The 23,795-nt window shown below is 45.5% G+C and overlaps 1 protein-coding gene across 4 annotated transcripts in view; it reads left to right on the forward strand.

Annotated features, from left to right (window-relative positions):
* Window positions 1-20,144, forward strand: part of LOC136739814 (rho GTPase-activating protein 23) — a 107,030-nt gene extending 86,886 nt beyond the window's left edge. For all 4 annotated transcript variants that reach the window (XM_066698391.1, XM_066698390.1, XM_066698388.1 and 1 more), the window contains exons 8-24: window positions 7,846-8,001; window positions 8,575-8,686; window positions 8,908-8,947; window positions 10,123-10,260; window positions 10,872-11,171; window positions 11,344-11,405; window positions 11,853-11,974; window positions 12,705-12,823; window positions 13,074-13,226; window positions 13,555-13,633; window positions 14,071-14,144; window positions 14,440-14,529; window positions 14,642-14,767; window positions 15,510-15,551; window positions 15,877-15,970; window positions 17,490-17,521; window positions 17,990-20,144. In XM_066698391.1, coding sequence (XP_066554488.1) covers window positions 7,846-8,001; window positions 8,575-8,686; window positions 8,908-8,947; window positions 10,123-10,260; window positions 10,872-11,171; window positions 11,344-11,405; window positions 11,853-11,974; window positions 12,705-12,823; window positions 13,074-13,226; window positions 13,555-13,633; window positions 14,071-14,144; window positions 14,440-14,529; window positions 14,642-14,767; window positions 15,510-15,551; window positions 15,877-15,970; window positions 17,490-17,521; window positions 17,990-19,429 — 3,179 coding nt within the window. In that variant the 3' untranslated portion in view covers window positions 19,430-20,144. The remainder of the gene's footprint in view (window positions 1-7,845; window positions 8,002-8,574; window positions 8,687-8,907; window positions 8,948-10,122; window positions 10,261-10,871; window positions 11,172-11,343; window positions 11,406-11,852; window positions 11,975-12,704; window positions 12,824-13,073; window positions 13,227-13,554; window positions 13,634-14,070; window positions 14,145-14,439; window positions 14,530-14,641; window positions 14,768-15,509; window positions 15,552-15,876; window positions 15,971-17,489; window positions 17,522-17,989) is intronic.
* The last annotated feature ends 3,651 nt before the right edge of the window (window positions 20,145-23,795 follow it).

A 23,795-nucleotide genomic window follows, 5' to 3' on the forward strand; every position in this document is an offset into this window, starting at 1 on the left:
TGTGCATGTGTGTATGTATGTGAGTGTGAGTGTGTGGTAGGTGGGGTAGGTAGTATACTACTATCTCAGGTCTTGTTCTATCTTGCTTGCATTACTCACAGCTGGAAAAAGGCCTGGGAATATGCAAACCTGTCCAGCAGATTGCTTCCCTTTGCATTTAAAACAAAATCATCAAGTGATGCATTTCTACTGAAGTTCAGCTATTGGCTGGATGGCTTTTTTAAAACACAGTGAGGAAAGGCATTGCATACCAGATTTAAATCACAAACTCCTGGCTTGGACCAAACTATTAAACCCAGGGTATGTAAAGCACAACCTGCATTCTTTTAAGGAATCACATTGCAAAGTCATGTAAGTTGCATCCATGTGGTGGATCTTCTATTCAGGATACTGTTATAAAAATAATAAAACAAGTATTGGTATTTATTCAAAGCATAACCTTGTGGGGAGTATGAATAGTGCAACTTCCAAAAAAAGAACAATCTTTGAAAACAGATTTCTACCACATCCTTTCTGTTTGATCGTTTGGGTGCTAGTTATTTGTAATCATTGTGATTCTCTGCTTGATTATCTGGCATGTAATCCAACCAGTTCGGGAAGCAGAAACTATTGGAAACAACCGGAAATGTGTCAGTGATGCTTTATCAATGTCCAATGGAGGAGGTGAGGGGGGACATATACAGCTTTTTACTGTAAAGTAAGCCCCCCCCAGAAAGTTAAAGTGGTCTGAATTCTCAAAAATATTAAAATAAACAGAAATTAAATGTGTGCATTCACGTGGGAGTAAAACAACTTTACCGTAGAGATCTCAAGGGAAACAAAATGAAAAACCACAGAGCATGCAACAAAATTACAGCAGGGTAGGTAGGTAATGTAAACTCTATCAGAGCCTTCCCAGTGCAAGGAACCATGGTGTTCGTTTCTGAATTCCAGCCTGATTCACCCGCAGTTGAAAGACCCATTTACCTCTGTTCTGGCACCGGCTGCTGACAACATGTTACAACAGTGAGATAGAGCAATGCGCACACATCCTTTCAGAATAGCAAAACAACAACAGCACTGTTTGGTTTAGAAGAATCGCCCGAAACCCAGGCTTTTGGATGAGTCAAGCCAGGACATGTTTCATGGCTATGGAGAGAAACCTGGACAGTTTCTGTAGAGGGGGGCTGACGGATCTAGGAGCCTGCATGCTGTCTTCATCTAAACCTGTGGGAATCGTGTCATTTTGGGCAGTATTTGAGGAAAATGTATTTTTCGGACTGAAGAGCAAAGTGTCTTAAGGAGTACTACTTGTAACGTTCCAGCCTGCGAGACAGCCGAGGATAGGCCAGTGTTAACGCAACTCGCTGCTTGCTGCAGGTACTACTGTTTACCAGAGTTATCGAAAGGGCCTGGTGTTTTCTGTAAATAATGGTGTCTCTCAGACCATCGTTATCTGATAGTTACTAGGCGTTGTTTTTCTCACTGTCAGACTCTAAGGCAGTTGAATGCCAGCTGAGGTATTGAAAACAGTTTTGGAGAATAGTGCTCACAGGTCTCTTCTGCTGTAATGAGGTCAAGGTTAGCACCTCTTTAAATCATAACCAACCTATTGTTTTTGTTTCTGTCTTGTGTTTTTTCTGCAATATTTATATTCTGACTGCAACTTAAATGTCTTCAACTCCTGGTTGGTACTGTGGTGTCTACGTCACTGGTCATAGGAAAATATCTCTGGTTTGACATTGACCCAGCTGGCAGTTTTTATTATTTTACTTGTCTGATCTGCATGAAATAATGTAGATATTGATGAAGTGTCTCTTTAGTAGGACCGCAACACCAGGCCTCCTCTTAATTCAGTGTTCTGTCCAAATGTGAAATAAGAAAAACAAGATTTAAAACATTAAGATCCCAAGAAGGGCAGCATGGTGGCGCAATGGTTAGTGCTGCTGCCCCCCAGTTACTGGCACCCTTGTATTGATTCCAGGCTTGGGTGTCTGCCTGTGGGGAGTAAGCATGTTCTCCCCGTATCCGTGTGGATTTTCTCCGGGTGCTCCGTGTTTCCTCCCACATCCCCAAAAACAGGCTGCTTAGATTAGTTGACTACTCCTAATGGCTGTGTAGTGTGCGTGTGTGTCTTGTGTGTGTGGGACACTGGTGTTTTAAGCAAATTGATTTAATAGCTATTTCCAAATGTTAGCTCCCAAAGGATCTTGTACATCACCCAGATTAGGACTGGATATTTCATGCCTGTGGCCTTATTTTGAATGAATTTGCATTGACAGACTTGTAGATTTAAAATCTACATACTGTATATTTTTGTTGTTGTTTTTATAACACTGCATCAGGTACAATTTTTTACTTAAGCTTCCGGTCTAACATACCTACACCCACCCCTGCATTTGCTACTAGAACAGACTTAGATTATTTAAGGTCAGTGTGCACTAGGACACCGCTGTCTGATTAAATGCTGGTGTTTGGGCCTGTGGGCTTTAATCATTTTAACAACTGAATCCTAAACGTGTTTGGCCAGAGCGCAGTTCCTGAGTTTCTGTAATCTGACTGCCGGCTGCAAGGGTGGGGAGGATAGGGCTGGTGATTCACCTCTGAGGAACTTAGCTTAGGTGGCAACTTCAGAGACTTGATCACCTCATACCCTCCTGTGACTGTGATCTAATCAACCAGCGCTCAGCAGAAGCCAAGCACGTTTTACTTAACAGTGAGATTCAACGCAGCTTTGATCGATCATTCACCCTCATCCACAATGTGCTATGCAGGCCAATACTGGTTCTCCATAGAGGCCTCCCCATAGCCTATGGATAAGCTGAGAATGTTAGTGTGATTGTGTGTTAGAGGGAGAGACCCCAATAAAGAGGGATCAGGTGCACACCTTGAAATATAGGAACATCTCCCTCCGCTTATGTTGCTTTTATGCAGTCCAGGTTTTGAGGAATGGGATATCAGAACAATTGTGTGTTAACCACCTTAGGTCTAACCATTCCAGATTTGCCATTAATAGAAGTACAGAATGTAGGATCCATTGTAGTGTGTGAAGCTATATAGTACAGAGGTCCAGTCATCAAGGCCATGTGGAGATGGGGTGAGTAGCCCTTGTTTCTTGCACTCCCCCAGGGGCCTGTGCACACGCAGCACTCCCCCCATCTATGCCCTCCACAGTCTGCTGCTTTTCCCAGGGAATTTTCCATTAACATGAAAAGGTTTGACAGGGAGGATTGAATTTCTGACTGCTTCTGATTCATCAAACAGGCAATAAGGAAAGATGGAAAGAAAGGCAGAGAAGATTAAAACCAGAAGGGGGATCCGACAGAGGGGGGCAAATCTGAAGTTGGATATCAGAAATCACTACAACTCTAATCCTCTGAATTACAGCCCTGTGCTCAACCTCCCCCACTGAAACCCACCCTGCCCGGAAGCATGCCTTCCTCATTATGAGAGAAATCACAAAGTATCACTCCTCCACTTCCTGCCAGGGCAGGAGCCAGGGCAGTCGATACCACAGGGGTTCATTTGGGTTGGGTCTGAGCATGTGTGCGGGCAGTTGTGTGTGAGAGGCGGAGGGAGAAGAAAGCTATTGAAAACCTAGCAGGCCTGCTTGAAATAACCCAATCTCAATCCCCCATTTCTTGTCTCTGGAGCCAGGCACCGAAGGAATTGTAAAATGAAAAAGAGATTAAGCCGCAGCCTCCAGGATGTGCCATGTGTCTCGGGATGAGGTCATACTCATGGTGCTGTTGGAACAGACCCTCGTCATTATGGAGATAATAAAAGCTTTTGGTAAATCCACAGCCGAGCTATTTCGGTCTCTGCTGTAAACAGACAGATTCCAATCATTTCTGTGTTCGGCATCACAGACCTGAATAGCGCGCCTGTCTCTGGCCAGGGTTGAGCCGGAAGCTGCCGCTTTGCAAGACTTCCAGGCAGAGGATCTGTCTTGTGCAGGGAAGCAGCGCCCCCTGGTGTACTAGCCATAGCAGGACCAGGAATTGACAGCAGGGGAGCTGAGGTGACTTTCTCTGTTTCAGACTGACTGTGTCCATTTTTGGAAGTTTTTCTTAAAAGCAGAATAATCCACTTACAATTGCCCAAAAACGATTTGACATTATCTTGCTTTCCCACAGCCATTCTTTGTCTATTGTATAAATATGAGCCTGGAGGTGGATGTGTTTAGTGTGCTCCATTTTGTGCTAAATATTGTGGCGCCAGTGGAAGCTTTCTATGTTGTAGCTACCTGTTGAAAATTGCCTTCAGACTGACACATCTGGTATTTTGTTTCTCCTAAATGTAATTGAAAACACCCCTTTGATATTGATCAGGGAATGTGGCGCATTATGACACAATTACCAAAGCTTATGAACACCCATGAGACTATATTACACACCGCTGTTTAAGATGAGCTGTTCAAATATTAAAATACCCAGGGGAGAAATAATGAGCATTTTGGACAAAACAGCTTGGAACAGATAGTCAATACATGGAGACAGATTGAACAGTGCTATATTTTTTGTCTCTGTTTGCTCATTAAAGTGTGGCGAAAAGGCAATGAGATGGATGCTGGTGTCTTATTGTTGCGGCCTGTGTGTTCCTGAACATTTTTGTGGGTGCAAAATGTAAAGGCACCAGGCCCATTGTCTGCAAAAGTAGGAAGCCACATGGAGCACACACACAATGGCATTGAACATTGGTGTGAGAAAGGAAGGAGCAGAATATTGAAGATGATTGTATCTGCTCCCTAAATGTGATGTGAAGTGAAAGTGCCTAAGACATACCATTAAGAAAGAGTAAAACTGAGACAGGTCACCAGAGCCAGTGTAGATCTGACTATTTGAGAGGTCCCCAGTCCCCAGTTCCAGTTAGGGATTTGTGGCATTGGGATTTGAATGGCTCTCAGCTTCAGAAAAGGTTAACGCTGCCAAAAATGTGTCAGAGGCCATTACACCCAAACACACTCCCGCTCTCACCATGTTTTCTTTTTTATTTGTAGGTTTTGTTACCCCTCCGCACACACACAAACGCTCAGTCAACAAATAAAGAACTGAAACCGTGTGCTCTTTTCAGAAAGCTCCAATTTCAGTTTCACATCAAGACTTCCTAAGCCCAGGCAGCAGGTATTGTTGCGTGTGAGTGGGGGGCGCATTAGTGGGTGCTGACCGTCTGTCTGTCAGTCTGTTTGGAGATCTGCCATTAGAGGAGGAAGGCTTGTACCAGTCTGGGATCGGCAACAGTTCTGTTTTTATTTATTTTATTTTTTTGAACTCCGTCTACAGTGAGTAAAAAGCATCAGAACGTGCTTTCGTGGGAATTGCAGTAACTTTCTGATACGGAGAAGCAGGTCTGATTGCTGTGGCTCTCTGTCTCATGTTTGACTCTTGGGTCTCAGTGGCCTAGTGAATGTGGCTGTCTCAATATTGAACTTAGGAGGAGACTTGATCTGTTTTATATATATATATATATATATATATATATATATATATATATATATATATATATATATATATATGTGTGTGTGTGTGTGTGTGTGTGGGCGTGCGTACGCTTGTCTGTGTCAGTTTGCTTTTTGCTTGTTCCTATTATCATTTCTCTCCCAGCAGGTTGGAGTGTTGCCTGTCGATTGAATGGATGTTTGTGCTGCCATTTTTGTTTTCGTTTTCCCTGACTCTTCATTTCTCGCACTGGTGGGTTTTGTGGAAGCACACCGAAACCAGAGTCCTATCCAGGAGGTGGTGTGCAGAGAGAGTGAAGTGGGTGTGAAGTTGCATTGTACAGTCACAGTGCTCCTTGTTCTTATGTACATGGACAGTAATGTGGCTCGCTGGGTCTTGAGGTGTTTGTATGGTGCTGTGCGGTGAGAGTAATGCATGTCTCGGTGGTGCTGTGCTGTAACAGTAATGTAAAGTGATGTGTGTCTATATGGTGTCTGTACTGTCTGCATGACTCTACACAGTAATGTGTTTCTGGGTGGTGCTGTCACAGTAGTGTGTGTCAGTATGGTCTTGTGCATTGACAATAGTGTGTGTTTGTATAGGTGTAGATCCTATTAAACAGTGATATTAGTGTGCTGTAGTACAGTGATGGAAGTGGGTACAATGTAGTGCAGTGGCAGCACTGTGTGTTAGTATAGGCTTACTCAGTGACAGCAGTGTGTGTGTGTGTGTATGCATGCTACTTACCGTATGTAGTCCCCATGGAAATCCATGGTAGAACTCCCTAAAATCTGCAACTAGAGTTTTTTTCTGTAAATTCCATGGCAATGTATTTTAATAAGTAAACATATACATAACAATACACATAACACATCAGTTATTTAAATATTGTGGTAGTGTGGGGGGTATTTCCAGCACTGCTGGGGCTCTCAGGTGGGGTTTAAGGAAACACCAGGCAGGTTATGGTGCAAAACAGTGATTTCTTATAATACAGTGTGCAAGTACTTAAACCAAAAATGACATACAGAAAAGGTGAACAAAATCCTAGCTCCTTATTGAGCCTAAACTAAACGCATATAAACAGATCACACACTACACAAAAAATTAATAATAAATACAAACACCACAACACAGCAAACAATCCAGAGTCCGTAATCCAAAGTCATAATACACAAGCAAAGTCCGGTTACCGTTGTTGTCTTCTACTGTTACGACCCCTCCTCTCAGGTTTGCCTCCTGCAATCCCACACCAGGAAGCCAGTTGCTTCCCTGTTTTATAGGCAGGGAGCCATTCATGGGGAAGACGCGATTCAGGTGCTTTCCCCGTCAGATTCACCTCCACCTGGGTCGGGGGGGGCACAACGCAGTTTAGGGCGGCTCACAATCTAAATTAAATAGTGTTATTTCACATTATAATTCAGTTTACCTAGCAAAAGAAAATTTTAGTGCTGCTCTGGAATAAAAATGATTGGTACATTTTACAACAGCAATGTTTTGTAAATGTGTTCTAGGCTTGGAGCATGTCAATGTAACATTGTACTTTTAGGAGCATTCTCTGTCCACCAAAATGTTTTAATTTTATAATGTTGTAATCCGCATCAGTGCAGCACGTAGAAATAGCCAGGAAACTGTGGAAGGCACTGTGAAGCGGTCTGACATTGATATAAACTAGCATTCAAACTCAGACAGCTTTTTGGTCTATTTGACCACAACGTGAAAGTACGTTTACATACTATACAGCAATCAGAAAGGTAACGATTTGAAAAACAAAACAAACAAGCAGCACGAGTTCTGTAATATATCATATCTAGTGCCATTCTCCTTATTTTTTTATTTGTTTTTAACACTGCACCATGTACACACAATGTCAAGACAGGACGTAATACGGAACCTAATTATTTTCTCCAACCTTTGATATAGGAATAACTGTACAAGACCATGATTTTGTACTAGAGACTAACATTTTAATCCTTTTGTAAAATAGAAAATTTAAGAAGACGTCTTGCACTGTCTCATTCTTCAGTTGGCCACTGATAATTCAGTTATGATCGTAAGGTGCATGATGTACAAAATAGCTTTCCACCATCTTCCTGGAAGCTCTTTGTAGTATTGTGTTCTGTCCTTTGTGCTCATTTTGATTTGCTGGAAAAGCTTGCAGCAATACACCATATCTGAAGCTCACAGTGAAACCACGTTATAGCTTGCATTATCATGTGTGTGTGGTATTTTATAGTGGGCTCTCTTTGGTATTGCACAGCAATGTAGGGTCTCTGTGTGGAATTGTACAGAGCTGCAGGGTCTCTGTGTTATTGTGTGGTATTGTGCAGTGTTGTGCAGTGATGTGTGTATGTATCGTGCTTTGCCTTGCCGTGCCGTGCAGTGTCAGTAATGTGTAGGCCGTGTGGCTTTCATCTCTCTTCCCCCCCAGATGAGCCAACCAGCCCGAGCGCCGATCTGCGCGCCCGCCACGTGCCCGCCTCCTCGGTGGTGTCCAGCGCCATGAGCTCTGCGCCCGCCATCACCACCAGCCCCGCCTCCCCCACCTTCACCTTCCCCCTCACCAGGCTCTTCTCGCACGACTGCAGTGAGTGACGCCCAACCCTCCCTCCCCCACTGCATGCCCCCCACCCTCCACACCCAAGTGGGGCATGCTGGGCCTCGGCACACTTCCTCGCCTCCTCCAGGGCGGACGCCCATTTGTGCTCTCATTTCAACTCGGTGTTAATCGCTCCATTGGCTCACAACAGGCATAGCCAGGGAGCAGTATGTCTAGCTTCTGTTCAACAATGTGAATTCTTCCCCAAGCGGTAAAGACTTGGGTGCAAAAGATATTGTAGTTAATGCAGAACATGGCATGCCTTTTTTTTTTTTTTTTTTTTTTTTTTTTTTTATACATTATTAAGATTTCTCAAATATATCCACTATCTTGTACCTACTACAGTATTGAGGGAAGTGTCCTGATTCGGCCACAGTGTCTCACTAACCCCACAGCCCTCCACCCCCACCTTATCCCAGCCCAGCCCAGCCCTGCCATCACCACACCCCCGCATTCACCAGCCCTCAGTGGCCTGTCTTTTCATCGTCTCTTTGTCCTCTCTCTCTCTCTCTCTCTCTCTCTCTCTCTCTCTCTCTCCCCCTTCCCCCCATGTGTGATCAGGTAGTATCAAGGCCAGCCGTCGCTCCTCCTATCTGTTGGCCATCACGACGGAGCGCTCCAAGTCCTGTGATGAGGGGCTCAACACCTTCAGGGACGAGGGTAGAGTCTTCTCGTGAGTACAGCACACACCCCAGTTCTGGGGCCAGGGGGGCACCCACTGCGGCCTCACAGAGGTTTCAACTGGGCGTCTGTTGAAATTGAGTGCAACACTGGTGTTATCTTCTCTTCTCATGTTTCTTGTATTTAAACTTGGATGAGGGTTAAGCAGTGGGGCTCATGGTTTCATTGACTGTGTAATCAACCTAACACATCTCCTTCTCTCTCCCTATTCAGGAGGCTGCCAAAAAGAGTCAAAAGCTTTTTCACAGATGGGGTGAGTTTAGATAAATAAAATAATCAATTAAAAACTGCTGCCCATTCAATTAATAAAATGTCTAATCAATAATAGCTCTGATGAATGCTACTTATACAGAGGTTTTATAAGTCACCCTTCGATCATCATTGTATCAACCCTTGGGAGCATTTAATTCCAATAATCAATTCAGACGGTATTGTTTTGGTAAATGTGCCAAGTGAAAAATCATTTGCAACAATGCCGTAGTACCCTGAAGCACCAATGGACTTATTTAAATGTATTAAACATCAGTAACATAGTTTCCAGTCTTTGGAGGTTGTTGACTAAGATTGACTTAAGAAACTGGATTCTGGCTTTCCAGGACTACTGCACTAGAATTAGTATGTCGCGCGCAACCCTGGGTAAGGGCATCTGCTAAAAAATATATATTATTAATGATGCCCAACTGATTGCCAATACATTTACATTATTATGTAGACCTTTGGCTTTAATTTAAGTTTAATCATGGCTGACATTACTGTGAAATGCATAAAACTGTAAGGTCTGCATTGAAGCCCTTCTGTAAAGCCAGGTGATTTATTTGCATATGTGATTTGTATCATATGGACAAAAATAAGTGTAGCTTCAAACCATATTAACATTAGTATTTATCGTCATTATTAAGGTATGTAGCAGATGTCGGTATCCAAGGTAACATACATGGTTACATGAAGATAATAGTAAAAGTCATAGTGAAAATACAAACTTCTCAGAATAACTACAAAAACTCAGCAAAAAGCAAAAGTGAGATAGAGTTGGAGAGGTATATCGATCACTAGATGGGAACAATCTGTCATGTTTAGGGTCAGTCTCAGTCTGCGACTATATTCCATTAAAGATGGTTACTGCTGGACTCCTGTATCTGTTACCTAGCTCATAGCGCATTGCTGGGTTTGAGCTGGTCTTCAAGTGGGACTGAGATATCGGGTCCCTCCTTGTGTAGATTGTTAGAAGTTCCTGCTGAATCCAGTTCTCTGTTTGATGTAATAGTTGGGCTGTGGGGCATTCTGGGATTGCAGTACGAAAAATAGCCTCATCGCTCCTGGCAGTGATCTGAGCTCACTAATGCATCAACATAAAAAGGAAGGGTTCAATCAGTCCAATGGTCCAGGATCTCACAGCCCCCTAATCTTTCTCCTCCTCCTGTGTCTTAGTCCCTGGACAGTCTCGGGGCCGTGGAGGACGCACGTTCCAAACGCCACTCCACCTCCGAGCTCAGCAACCTCACCTTCAGCGACGTGCACAAGGAGGGCTGGCTGTACTACAAGCAGATCCTCACTGAGAAGGGCAAGGTGAGCCCCCAGCCCACCGGCCACATGCCAGACCTGGAGTCAGTTCCAACTGTGAAACAAATTACTTTGTAATTGAACAAAGTATCCCTGTAACTATAATTCAGACTCCCAAAAGTAGCTATAATTGTCATTTTCATTATAATTAACCCCAGGTTTGCTCCTCTGTTCCTACAGTCACACAGGGCAGATAGAGATAACAATCATTGAAAGACCTGAAGACTTATTTGAATTAATTAGAGTGTGAAGGCTGGCAAACGATCTTGAACACTTGTCAAGATATTGGGACTTCAGGAAAGCCAGACTTTATAACCTGTGATTTGCATTTGATATCTGTTGAGTGGACAGGACCTCAGTTTAATATCTCGTCCAAAAACAAGACACTGTGTCCTGTGTTACTGTACAGAGGCTTTGGTTTGAGAGTCACCACCTACAGACACGCCAATACATTTCTCTTAGATTGAGTTCTCTATTCTCAGCACAAGTGTTTATGTGGTGTGTCAATATCACTCAACAAAAATAACAATGGAAAGCAATTTTGATTGTTTTGTCTGCTCGAGTCCTTACCCTGTCCTGAGATGGTGCTGATGCACGCTATGTGTGTGTGTTTGCAGAAGGTGGGCAGTGGGATGCGGCCATGGAAGCGCGTGTTCTCTGTGCTGCGCTCCCACTCGCTCTTCCTGTACAAAGACAAGCGGGAGGCGGTGCTGCTGCAGGCCGGGCCCTGTGAGGACGAGCAGCCAATCAGCATCCGCGGCTGCCTGGTGGACATCGCCTACAGCGAGACCAAGCACAAGCACGCCCTGCGTCTCACCACGGAGGACTTCTGCGAGTACCTGCTGCAGGCCGAGGACCGCGAGGACATGTTGAGCTGGATCAAGGTCATCCGCGAGAACAGCAAGACTGACAGTGAGGTGAGCGCACTTTATCATGCAGGTAGTGTTTCTCATTAAAGGGTTCATGTACACCCATCAGTATAATGGGAAATACATTTTCTCACTTGGCAGGAACTCCCAAATGACTGAATCCGATTTGTTAGTTTTCCAACTGTACTGATGTTCTGCTGTTTGTCTTTCCTTTTCCCAGGAGCATGGCTTCTCTGGGCAGGCTCTCATCAATAAGAAGCTGAATGACTACAGGAAGCACAGGTAGACAGAGGAACCAGTGATCTGTTTTGTTGGTGCTTTCGCATCTCAACCATTTCTGTGTCTAAGTATAATCAGGTGTGCAGTGTGTGTGTGTGTGTGTGTGTGTGAGGTGTAGTCAGGTGTGTGCAGTGTGTGTCTGAGGTGTAGTGAGGTGTGTGCAGTGTGTGTGGGTGGGAGGTGTAGTGAGGTATAGTCAGGTGTGTGCAGTGTGTGTGAGAGAGGTGTAGTGAGGTGTAGTCAGGTGTGTGCAATGTGTGTGAGGTGTAGTCAGGTGTGTGCAGTGTGTGTGAGGTGTGTGTGAGGTGAAGTCAGGTGTGTGTGCAGTGTATGTGTGAGAGGTGTAGTCAGGTGTGTGCAGTATGTGTGTGAGGTGTAGTCATATATGTGTGTGAGGTGTAATCAGGTGTGCGCAGTGTGAAATAGCTGACCCTGTGTGTCTCTGTGCAGCCCCACAGGCGGTAAGCCCGACTCCTCTCCCAGGTTGACCCGGATGAAGCCCCCATTCCTGCTGGCCAAGATGGACAACACCACAGGGGCGCCTCGCTCCCCCAAAACCGACTCCAACAAGGGTGAGTCCTCCGCTCCATGGAGGAAATTATCCAGATTGTGGGCAGATGCACAGAGTAGTTATAAAGCAGTGGTTCCCAATGTCTGGTGAAGGAGGGCCAATTTCCGGAGGTTGCATGGGATGGGGGGCTGCAGCAGAAAATGAACCGCAGATGATTTTGTTTGTTGTCCCCATACATATGTTGTTCCTATAGATTTCTGTTAGGGAACATCTATGAACTTTAATTGTTGTTTTATTATTTTCCCCCAAATTACATTTGTAATTTGTAACAGAAAATGTTCATAAAGTGTAAACATATAGTAAGTGTTCAGAAAAGGGGTGGTTGAAGGTTGGCTTTGGGGGGCCACACCAAACATCCTCAAGGGCCGCATTTGTAACTTGCAGTCACCTCTGAGAATGCAAGCATGCTCACAAATATGTAATTGTGTCTTATATGTTGCCCACCAGTGGGTTCAGCCCAGCCAAGTATCTGTCACATGCACATTCATTTATCTCTGGACCCTGTGGTGTTTCTGTGGATTGGATGCTCAGCTGGCAACTTTTCAGCTACTAAGATTTTTTAAGTTAATTATTCAAACCCACAATCCACTAACTGTCTATGGTTAGCTTTCAATCAAGTATAGCAGCTGACTATTTATCCCAGTGAATTTTAGTTCTGAAGTGCTGCTTCATTAAGAAGTTGATTCAATTGCTCTCCCTCTCATTTTCTCTCTCTCTGTTTCTGTCTCCAGATGAGAGCAGCCCCCCCAAGTCTCCCTGGGGAATCAACATCATGAAGAAGGCCAAGAAGTCAGGACCCAAAGCCTTTGGAGTGAGACTGGAGGAGTGCCAACCGGCCATCAATAACAAGGTGAGGTGTCTCAGTTTCTCATCCCTTCTCCCTCTCTCCTAGCCACAATAAATGATCCCTCATAGGATCACTGGCTCATAAACACCTAGAGTGGGTCTACACTGCATTAAATGCATTGCGAGCACACTGAATTGTATTACATGGGTATATGTGTGGACCTCTGCCATGTCAGACTCTCCCAGGTGTCTCCTGTGCTCTCTGTTCTGTGCTGTCCAATGCTCAGTGCTGTTTGGCTTCTCTCCCCCTCCAGTTCATCCCTCTGATCGTGGAGATCTGCTGTGGGCTGGTGGAGGAGATGGGGCTGGAGTACACAGGCATCTACAGAGTGCCGGGCAACAACGCTGTGGTGTCCAGCCTGCAGGACCAGCTCAACAAGGGTATCAACATCAACCCAGCAGACGAGGTGAGCCTCTCAGCTTCTCTGTTCTCTCTCAAGAGTAGACGTGCGTATCTGTCTATAGCTCTCCTGTGTTAGTTCAAAGGTCTTAACCAGTGATTTACCAATTGCCAATTGTCAGGTTCTATAATTTAAAGTAAAACAGCCATCTGTCATTGGCTGATTTATAGGCTACTCGTAGAAGTAGACAAAGCTCAGGAGCTGGTGTATGCAGTGCGTTCTGGAGCCACACTGCTTTGAGGAGCGGCTGTGTTTTTAACAGTTCAGTTGAGGTGCAGAGCTGTCTGCAATCAGTGCTGCTGTATGACTCTGACTGCATCCCCTTTCGCCCCAGAAATGGCAGGACCTGAACGTAATCAGCAGTCTGCTCAAGTCTTTCTTCAGGAAGCTGCCAGAGCCCCTGTTCACTGATGGTGAGTTTCCACACAGGACATTGAAAGCAGCTTTGGATATTCAGCACTTTGAGCTGGGAAGTGTTGCTCATGGTTGCAGCACACAGTCTAGGATGAAGAGTGACCACAGTACCCTGCCATTGTGTCTTGAGCACAAACACTTGTATATTGAATGCAGCAGTTCCACTGTAGTCTGCAGTGTGGTTGCTCAGACGCAGCTTTGGATTGCAGATCTCAGGCGGAAGATTTCATGTCTTTAAAAAGGCGAAGGCAGGTTTGTTTTGGAGTAGCCATGAAGAGACTTCCACTGACTGCGTAGTTATTAGTTGTTTAATTTACAGGAAAATGGCCTGATATTGTTTATTTAATTTTATTTATTTATATAATTTAAACCTTTTTTTTTTTTAACAAGACTGTGTTTGTGGACGTAATATTTCATATTCCTCTCTTTTTCACAGACAAGTACAATGATTTCATCGATGCCAACAGGATGGAGGATGCGGGAGACAGACTGAAAACCATGAAGAAGCTGGTGTGTGGGGGAAGGGGGGAGAGGGGAATGAGAGTTCAGGGAGTTTGAGAGTTTTTTTTTGTTTTTTTTTAAAGGAAACTTGCTAAAGGTGGCAGATTGTTGGTTGGAGTATATCTTTTTAAATGTGTTACTTCTTACACTGCAATACTTCTCTGTTTTCTGTAAAACAAATGAAACAATTACAACAGATAATTCCTTAGGGCTCACATGGAAGGATAGGTATCAAAGAATCTAACTTACTTTGAAATGGTCCTTTCAGTTAGGTATTCCATATTGAGAATATCCCTCTCTGTAGATCCGAGACCTGCCTGACCACTACTACCACACGCTGAAGTTCCTGGTTGGCCACCTGAAGACAGTGGCAGACCACTCGGAAAAGAACAAGGTGGGTGTGTCCTGTGTTAGCATTAACAGTTGGTCTGAACAGAGCCTGCACACACACGTGCGGAGATACTTTAATAAGTAATTTAGTAGATAATTTCCCTCCCCACCTGTAGATGGAGCCCCGTAACCTCGCACTGGTGTTCGGCCCCACGCTGGTGAGGACCTCCGAGGACAACATGACAGACATGGTGACACACATGCCTGACCGCTACAAGATTGTGGAGACGCTGATCCAGCATGTGAGTCAGCCGGCCCCTGCATGGACAATAGTGATCGCCTGTCTCAGTCAGTCCAATACATTGCAATACAATATGCTATAATACAGTACAAAGCAATGCACTGCACTACACTTCAAACAATATGAAACTCTATGATCCTGTTTTGGCAATTCTGTTCTCTATTAAATTGCCTGGCTAAACAAAAGATACATTAAATATATAGACACTTGGCACTCCTTCCATGACAACACACATACAATATAGAATTGCATACATTCAGTAACAATCAATACAGTTATCATATATAATGCACTTGTGCTGTTTCCTGTCTTTAATGAGTGTTGTGAGTCTAGACCAGTGTTTCCCAGCCCTTTAAAGCTCAAGGCACACCTACTTAACTTTACAATGTTGTGTGGCAAACCAACCCCGCCTGCCCACCCACCTGCACACTCTCCCTTTTTATGAATTTGAAATTAAAACTTAGCTGTCAGTGAGAAACCTCAGCTAGTCTAGATGCACAGAATCATTTGATCCTGGTAGAGACACATTCATTCTTGATATATGAGAAATGTTTATTCCTTTGTTTTTTTTGGACTGTCTTAGGTGTGGCTTTTTTTCATGTGTCCAAAACATCTGTGGCACACCTGTGCTTGCCTGAGGGAACAGCAATGTGCAACAACACACTGGTTTAGATCCAAAGTGTATGAGTGTAGCTGTGGGTGGTGGCTGTGTGCTCATAGACCTGTTTGCTCTTGAATTGCAGTACTGCTGGTTCTTCAGCGAGGAGACCGACAAGGATGACAAGGTTAGTCACTCTAGATTACATCATAGTAGTGGTACGAGCAGCAGTATTAGTACTGGCTGTGGTTGTAGTCGTACATATAATATGTTCAGATATCTATGGGCATCGTTTTCCTTTCTCTTAGCCTGACCATGGGGAGCCATTTCCCTAAAGCAGAGCCCACAGGAATGACAGACTGTCTTTCTTTGTCCTTGACCGCATCTCTGGACCTGTGACCGGGTTGTCTGAAAAGCATGTCAGACAGCATGATTTGAATGCCCTTCTAGTACAATTATGAATGTTTTAGAAAGATTCTCAACATCTGTCTGTCTGTCGGCCTCTCCTATAGACACCAGTGGACAAGGGAGACCTCCAGCCTGTTCCCAACATTGACCACCTTCTGTCCAACATCGGAAGGACGGCCCTGCTCGGGGAGGCATCGGGTAAGCGTCGCCCCACGGAATTGGACCCCCCCAGACTGCTGCGGTCTCCTATCAGAGCAGCCTAGAGACCACACATAGCTGCACTTTGCAAACCGGCCACAAATTAATTTGCGGAATGAAACTATCTGGATTTTTCTTCACTTTCTCGATGTGGCGAGTGCTTTGTACTTTATTTTTATTTTATTTTATTTTTATTTTGTTTATATACTCACTTCCCACTTTCTCTCTCTGTACTGTTCTGCTCCTTTTCCTTAGCTGAGCCTGTGGAGCAGCCTCTCCGGTAGGATGGGATTTATCTGGCCTTGTGAGACAGAGAGCTTGTGTGTGTGTCTGTGTGTGTGTCAGCGCGTATGTTTGTTTGTGTGTATGCGTGCACGTGTGTGTGTGTGTGTGTGCGTGCGCAAGTGTGAGTATGAAGGGTGTGCGTACGTGTCCACTGGTATATTTCACTTCTTATTTCATGACTCACTCAGTGCTGCCTTGGCTTAAGAATCAGGAAGGTTTTGGGGGAAATAAAACATTGAAAAAAAAAACACCTTTATTATTATTCCTAAAAACACATCTAAAAGACAGCTGTGTGTATCATCATCATAGCAGCACTGCAGCTGAGAGGGAATCTACCTCTGCCAGTGAGCAAGAGTGTGTTAATGGTGTGTGTGTGTGTCTGCTTTGTCTTTGCGTGTGTGTGTGTAAGTTGACCAACACATTACATACCAGCAGCTGTGTTTTGGAGCCTCACCCATAACCCCATTGCACTGCCTTGTTGTTCTGCCCTTTTCCTGGCGTGAGTGTAGTGCAGTATACCTCTGTGTACATGTGTGTGTGCACGTGTGTGTGTGTGTGTAAAAGTATCTCTTTTAAGTAAAGGGTTTGTTGGCAAGAGTGTGTCAATAGGTTTGTAACTTTGTGTGTTTCTGTGACAGTCAGTGTGTGGATGTATGGAAGTCAGTGCGCACATGGGTCATTCGGTGTCTGTGCGTGTGTCAGTCAGTCAGTCAGTTAGTCAGTCCATGTGTGTTGGTGTTGCAGCAGTCCTTGCACTTACTGCTGTCTCTGCCCTGACTCCCATGGCTTCCCTCACTGGTGTGACATCATCAGTGTGTGCGGTGATGTGAAAGTGGTGTATTCCTCCTGGCTGCCTGTTCCCTAAGTTGGAGGATGGGGGCGGGTGTGGCCCCGGCCCCAGGGACCAATAAACACATACTTCCCAGAGCCTGAGATTGGGAGAGAGAGAGCTATATTTTTGCCTTGATTGCCATGGCCTAAGAGCACATGACAATGTACAGTTACTCTGAAAGAATATTTTAGGGAAGTTGTCCATTGTATTTTTATAACACTATTTTCAAATAGTCATACTGTCCTTTATTGTACATCCGCTTAAAGCATAAAAGTCTGCTCTAATTGTGTGGCTTGGTCTCTGCACCCCCTCTAGCCTCCCCTGCCCTCACCTCAACAGCACTGACTCACTAATAGACCTCCCTGTGCCCCTAACTTGCCCTCTCCTCCTTTGCAATTTCAGATTCAACCAACAGCGACTCAGCTAAGTCTAAGGTAAGACCTGTTTTCTATACACAGAGCAGCAAGAACTGTGTTCAGACCCACAGCTACTGGTCCACCCTAGCACACGAGGAAGTAGTACTTCGTGGATGCATGTAGAGTACTGAACTAGCACTCCACAAAAATGTCATTCAGCTATTCACATGAAGAAAATTGGGAAAAATCTGAAATCCTAACTTACCTTGTGAGGGAGTTTATTAGATCACCCTCAAACTGTCATTATCATTATCACCAATTACCTTAATTCAGATCAGTTAAGCAGGTATTTGTCTTTAAAGAAAAAAAAATCTGGAACAAACATTCGTATTCCCTTCAAGCCTCAAGGACAAGAGTTCCTATAATACCACTAGTGACCTGAATAATTGATGAATAACTAAAATGTGTTTATAGAACTGTTGAACTTGTGGGTTGTACGCCAGAGCCGTGGTACTGAGTGTGTTGTGTGTCTCCCGCTGTGCTCAGGGCTCCTGGGGATCCAAGCGGGACCTGAACACCAAGGACTTCCTATCCATCATGTCTGCCGTCACCCGCAAGCGCAAGAAGTGGAGAAACGCCGGGCTCTTGGGCAGCAGCACTGATGAGGACTCGGAGCATGAGCCTATCAAAGCCAGCAACCGGGGGGGACTGGGGCCGGAGGAGGGCGAGGGGGAGGAGGAAGAGGAAGGGGAGGAAGAAGCGGTGGCCGCATCCAGGAGAGATCGAGAGGAGGAGGAGGAGGTGGGTAGGCCAAGAGCAGAGGAGGAGCCCCAGAGGCCGGAGCAGGAGGAGGAGCAGGTGGAAGGGGAGGCGGTGGCGGTGAAGCCCCGGCCGTGGCACGGTCCAGAGGATGCCCGTTCCATCGTGTCGGGCTACTCCACCCTGTCCACGCTGGGCCGCAGCCTGGCCTCGGAGGGCCGGGGCGACGAGGCGGACGACGAGCGGAGCGAGCTCGTGAGCGAGACCGACAACGAGAGCGGCTTCGCCTCCCGCTCCCTCACCCAGGAGAGGCCTGAAAAACCAGCCCAGCCGCCCCAGGCACCCCGCAGCTTCCTCTACAGCCACTACAAGCCCCCCACTGCCCCCCGGCCGCTCCAGCAGGTGGAGGGGGAAGAAGTGCTGGTGCCAGGGGACAGGAGCGAAGGGGCCCGCTCCACCACACCGTCTTCCTTCTCCTCTTCCTCCACCACACATAGACTACACAGCCGGCCCTCCTTCAACTCCCACAAGCTCATCCAGTGCGACACCCTGGCCAGGAAGAAGTTGAAGGGGGAGAAGGCCAAGGCCCGCTCCCTGGACCTGGAGCTGGAGTTGGGGCAAGGCTCCAGTGGCTCTCAGGAGGTGGATGTACAGATCGCAGCTGCAGCGGCGACGGCAGCTCACAGCAGCAGGGCCGCCATATCCAGAGCCAAGGTGACCTCAGGTAGCAGCAGCAGCCAGGAGAGCCTCCGCCAGCAACCCCCCCCAAAGCCAACCCCCAGCCTGGGCAGTGAGGTGGCATCATTCCCCCCTGGCAGAGAGGCGGGCGGTCAGGGCTCTCTAGCGGAGCAGGTGCGAGCCCGACTACTCAGCTCGGCCGATGACATGTTCGGGGTGGGAATGCGCAAGCCACACTCCCCCGAGACGCGACGCAAGAAGAAAGCCTGGCGCCGGCATACCGTGGTGGTCAACCTGAGCGGAGTGACTGAGCCCGGGCCCCAGCAGGGGGCAGGCAGCGGCACTGACGCTGCGAACACGCAACTCTCGGACATTCCCGCGCCCACCCATGACGGCACTACGGCCCAGACCAGGGCCACCAAACCCAGCCTCCCTTCCCTCGACCCCACACTGCCCTCCTGCCCAGCCGAGCCTCCTCCCCACAGCCGGGAGGCTCCGGCCCCTGCAGCCCGGCACACAGCCGCTTCCAGGTTTCACCAATACCTGTAGGGACACTGGTAGGGGGCAGCATGGCAGTCCATGTCCACTGAAGCCAGGCCTTTCCAGCCCTGGGACCATCCAGACAGTGCCCCACATCCTCCTCACTCCCTGGGCCCCTGCAGAGCTCTGGGGAGGGTTTGTGTTTCAGGAAAGTCTGTTACCTTGACGTCTTGGAACTAATCCGTAACTGCACACATCCAACCATGCAGCTTATGGAAAAGTAAAAGGCAGTAGTCAGCAAAAATACAACTTTTGTAAGTTACACCACTAATTTAGACAAAAGGAACATTACTGACTGCTTCCTTTTAGTTATCCGAAGCTAGGGAGCAAAACTGACAAAATTGACAACAATTAAAAACTAAAACTAACAAAACAAAAACGATCTTCAAGGCTGCGCAGCTGTTACTTGTTTCTCTGTCCTTTTAGAAATATAACAGCGGCCTACAATACATATATTGTCATTTTCATCACATGCAGCACTGCCTTTTGGATGTGTACAGCCAAGCAGCACTCAGTTAATTAGCCTTTACACCTGGCCTTGCCCACCCCAGAGGAGATAACCATCCTCTAGCCAAGGAAATAATGCCAAATGAGACTTGATTGGGTACCAATGACAGTTGCAAAGCCAGCCCCAATGTGCTTCCATGGTTCTGTAGAGTGTCCGCAGTGTTATATAGCAAGGGGTGTTACAATGATTTTTAAACACAGGGGTGCCAGCGAGGGGAAGGGGTTGCGGGGTGTGAGGGGAAGCCGGGGCGGGGGTGGGGTGCGGGGGGGGGCTGCGGACTGAGCAAAATCAGACCAGCCCGCATACTAACAGTATTCCACAGTCAGTGTTACCACAGAGGGGCGGGGAGAGAGTGCAGGTGTGATTTGATTTCCCCCTGTTCAAAAAGCTCTATTTTATAGAAAGTGACATGGACCAGTTTTCTGAGGTGGTTAAGGCCCTCCTTTACACATGGGACCTCTTCGATAGGTGTCCATCTCTGTTATGTGTCTGTTCTGATTAGTTATTTCAGAACAGTGTCGTAAATATAGCCGAGATTACAGTTCACATCGTTTGTGTCATTCCTCACTTGTTACAAACTGGGGTAATGTGTTCTCTGCCTCAGCTGGTATTGATCAATGACTGAAGCATTGTATTGAAAGAATCCTGAAGGTCTGAAATGGAGGAAGTCTTATGGGGGAAGTGTTGCAGTGTCGCACACAGCCCTGCACCTCTGGTCAGAGAAGTGGACAATAAACTGCTCCCCTTGTAATCTTTCTAATAAGTAATTATTATCTGAGTAATAAGCTTTGAGCAGAGGACGAGCAGAGACATGTGCAGCACCTTTAATAAAATAGGAAAATAATGAAAAGGAAGAGGCACTGTTTACCTTCTTGCAAAGTAAAGGAAGGCTCTTTGTGGCCCTCTTCCTGTAAAACACTAGCTTCCCACACTCACATTGAAGAAAAATAACACTTCTGTGATGCTTGAACTGGGGTAGCTTGTGGTGTCATTAAACATCATTCCTGATTATCAGCATTTGGGTTCTGCCAAATCCTGATTGAGACTTGTACACAATATAACAGGGTAGCAGAATCATCACGGCAATATTAAAAATTTGCATTTTACAATTGGCAAAATCAAGCAACAACAGGATTTATATTTAGTCCAAAACCACAAGCTGCCAATTTTGTGAATAAGGTGAAAAGCACTTGCACACAAACTACAGTGTTCTGATAAAATGCATATATATATATTTTTTTTTTCTTCATCTTTTTGGAAAAATGCTTCGCAAAGCAGACACCTGACTGAGTTTCTTAGTCACCTTTACAAACTGGCCTGACGGACCCATTGTCACCAGCGGTCTTTATAAAGTGAGGGGTGGGGGGGTGTCAGAGGGCTATATGGCCACTGTGTGTAAGAGTGCATTGTAACCATTGCCGCTTCCAGAGTATTTATAAGGAGACACTGGGTGTTACAAAAACTTGGTGCTTTTAAACACCACTCCACAGAAGCCAGCAAGAATTTTACATATGTGAACAAAATTTGAATGCATTTCTATACAGTACAATACAATACAATACAATACAATACAATACAATACAATACAATACCACGGGTGCACAGAGTGCCCAGACGCCTGGCTGCCTCATGGTCTTCATGGCTCCATGCTGCCGTTGTCTCTGCTGTGTGTGTCTGTACATTTGTGTGCGTGTGTATGTGTGTGTGCGCGTGTATGCGTGCAGTTGTGTGTAAGCAATTTTTGTAACATTTGTACAAAGCCTTGCTAAGTTAACCTCAATGTGTATATAAATTATATATATACGTGTGTGTGTGTGTATATGTATGTGTATGTATATATATATATATATATATATATATGTATATATATGTATATGTATATATATATATGTATATGTATATGTATATATATATGTATATGTGTATATATAGCATTTTTTTTTTACTGTTTACATTGGTGCATCCCATGCACAATCATTTCCTTTACATTGTTACTTGAAATGTTTCCCTTTCTATGTTTTTTTTATTTTATTTTTATTTTTGTTTTATATACAGTATATATATATTTTTTGTAAGAAAAGAAGTACTTTTATTGTGATCTGAATTCTCGGGGTGTTCCTGTGTAAAGAGACTGTCCTGGGTGAGCCCCTGTTCACGTGGCTTCAGCTGATTCTTGTGTTTCCTGACAAATATTCTGACTGATGTGGATTAAATCTTCCTTAGACAAAACAACCACGTGCATTTCACATTCGCACTTCTTGTGGATAGGTGGCGGTGCATGTCAGTAGAAGTAGCCCATTCTAGGGCCATGTTAAAACTGGACAGGCTGTGAAATCACATTACTGTTTTTTACTTTTCTATTCTCTCCCTCAGACTGAGCACTCAGTCGCCCCACACCCTATCCACATAGGGACGTCCGGTCTGGGCCTCGCTACACTTCCACTTTGCACCTGCTCTTTGTTTCTGCCCCTCATGTGATGTCTTGTGAACAGGTGTCGCCTCCTCTTAATGATCAGGACAACACTGGCTCCAGGATCCAAGACGGCATTGCTTTAGAGGGCAAGAGTATCCATAAACACACACACAAAATACAGTCAGTCTCTAGAAACTCTTTCACAACTATGGCTAGGGTCTCCCACACCCCCCTTACTGCCCCCTCCTGACAACTCACACTGCCTGCAGCAAGGGTCTCTCTAGCCCCCACCCCTGCCACTATACTGCCATGACACCCTGAAGGTATAGGGGGCTGTCTGGGGCTTAGAGGCTCGCTTGTTCCCAAGCATTTAAAAGATCCCTTTCTATTGTTACATGGAAAGCAAAGCACCACAAAAGAAAACCCATTTCCTGACATACTGTATTACACTACTACTATTACTACTACTGCTAATAGATATAATCATAATCATAAACAAGAAAACTTTTAACAAAAAAACAAACAGAAACTCTCCTTTGCATGCTCATGGAGCACTTTGGTCAAAATCTCCTCTACCTGCCTGGGGAGTTTTCCTTTCGTTTCTTGCAACACCTTTTTTGGAGGTGGGGGGGTCTGGCTTAAAGCCTCACCGCTCAGGTGTATATTTTACTGTATATCTGGCATGAAAGTTGAAATGCTTAATCTATGCAACTGTCTCACGAATGTCCTGTATAGAGGGTTATCGGGCCGGGCAAGAGCTGCGAGAGCTGATTGTCAGAGAGTTTGTGAGGGACGCATGGGGCTGAGGCACTGGTCACCAACCCCCTGGCACCCCCCACACAGTGTTTCAACATTCCTAGAAAATGCAGGACAATAGTATGGGAATCAGGATAAATGCTTAACATACAACATCACTGAAGCAGTGAAGGGTCGTTACATTTTGCTAAGTGATCTACAGTGAGGGAAAAAAAGTATTTGATCCCCTGCTGATTTTGTACGTTTGCCCACTGACAAAGAAATGATCAGTCTATAATTTTAATGGTAGGTGTATTTTAACAGTGAGACACAGAATAACAAAAAAAATCCAGAAAAACACATTTCAAAAAAAGTTATACATTGATTTGCATGTTAATGAGGGAAATAAGTATTTGACCCCTTCGACTTAGTACTTGGTGGCAAAACCCTTGATGGCAATCACAGAGGTCAGACATTTCTTGTAGTGTGCAAACCTGGTGGCCAACATCTCAGGAGGGATTTTGTCCCACTCCTCATTGCAGATCCTCTCCAAGTCATTAAGGTTTCGAGGCTGACGTTTGGCAACTCAAACCTTCAGCTCCCTTTCACCCAGTTCTCCTCTCAATCATTCAGATGTTGGCAAACTTCAGACAGGCCTGTACATGTGCTTTCTTGAGCAGGGGGACCTTGCGGGTGCTGCAGGATTTCAGTCCTTCACG

The sequence above is a fragment of the Amia ocellicauda genome, chromosome 3 (genome assembly GCF_036373705.1).
Source record: "Amia ocellicauda isolate fAmiCal2 chromosome 3, fAmiCal2.hap1, whole genome shotgun sequence".
Lineage (NCBI taxonomy): Eukaryota > Metazoa > Chordata > Actinopteri > Amiiformes > Amiidae > Amia > Amia ocellicauda.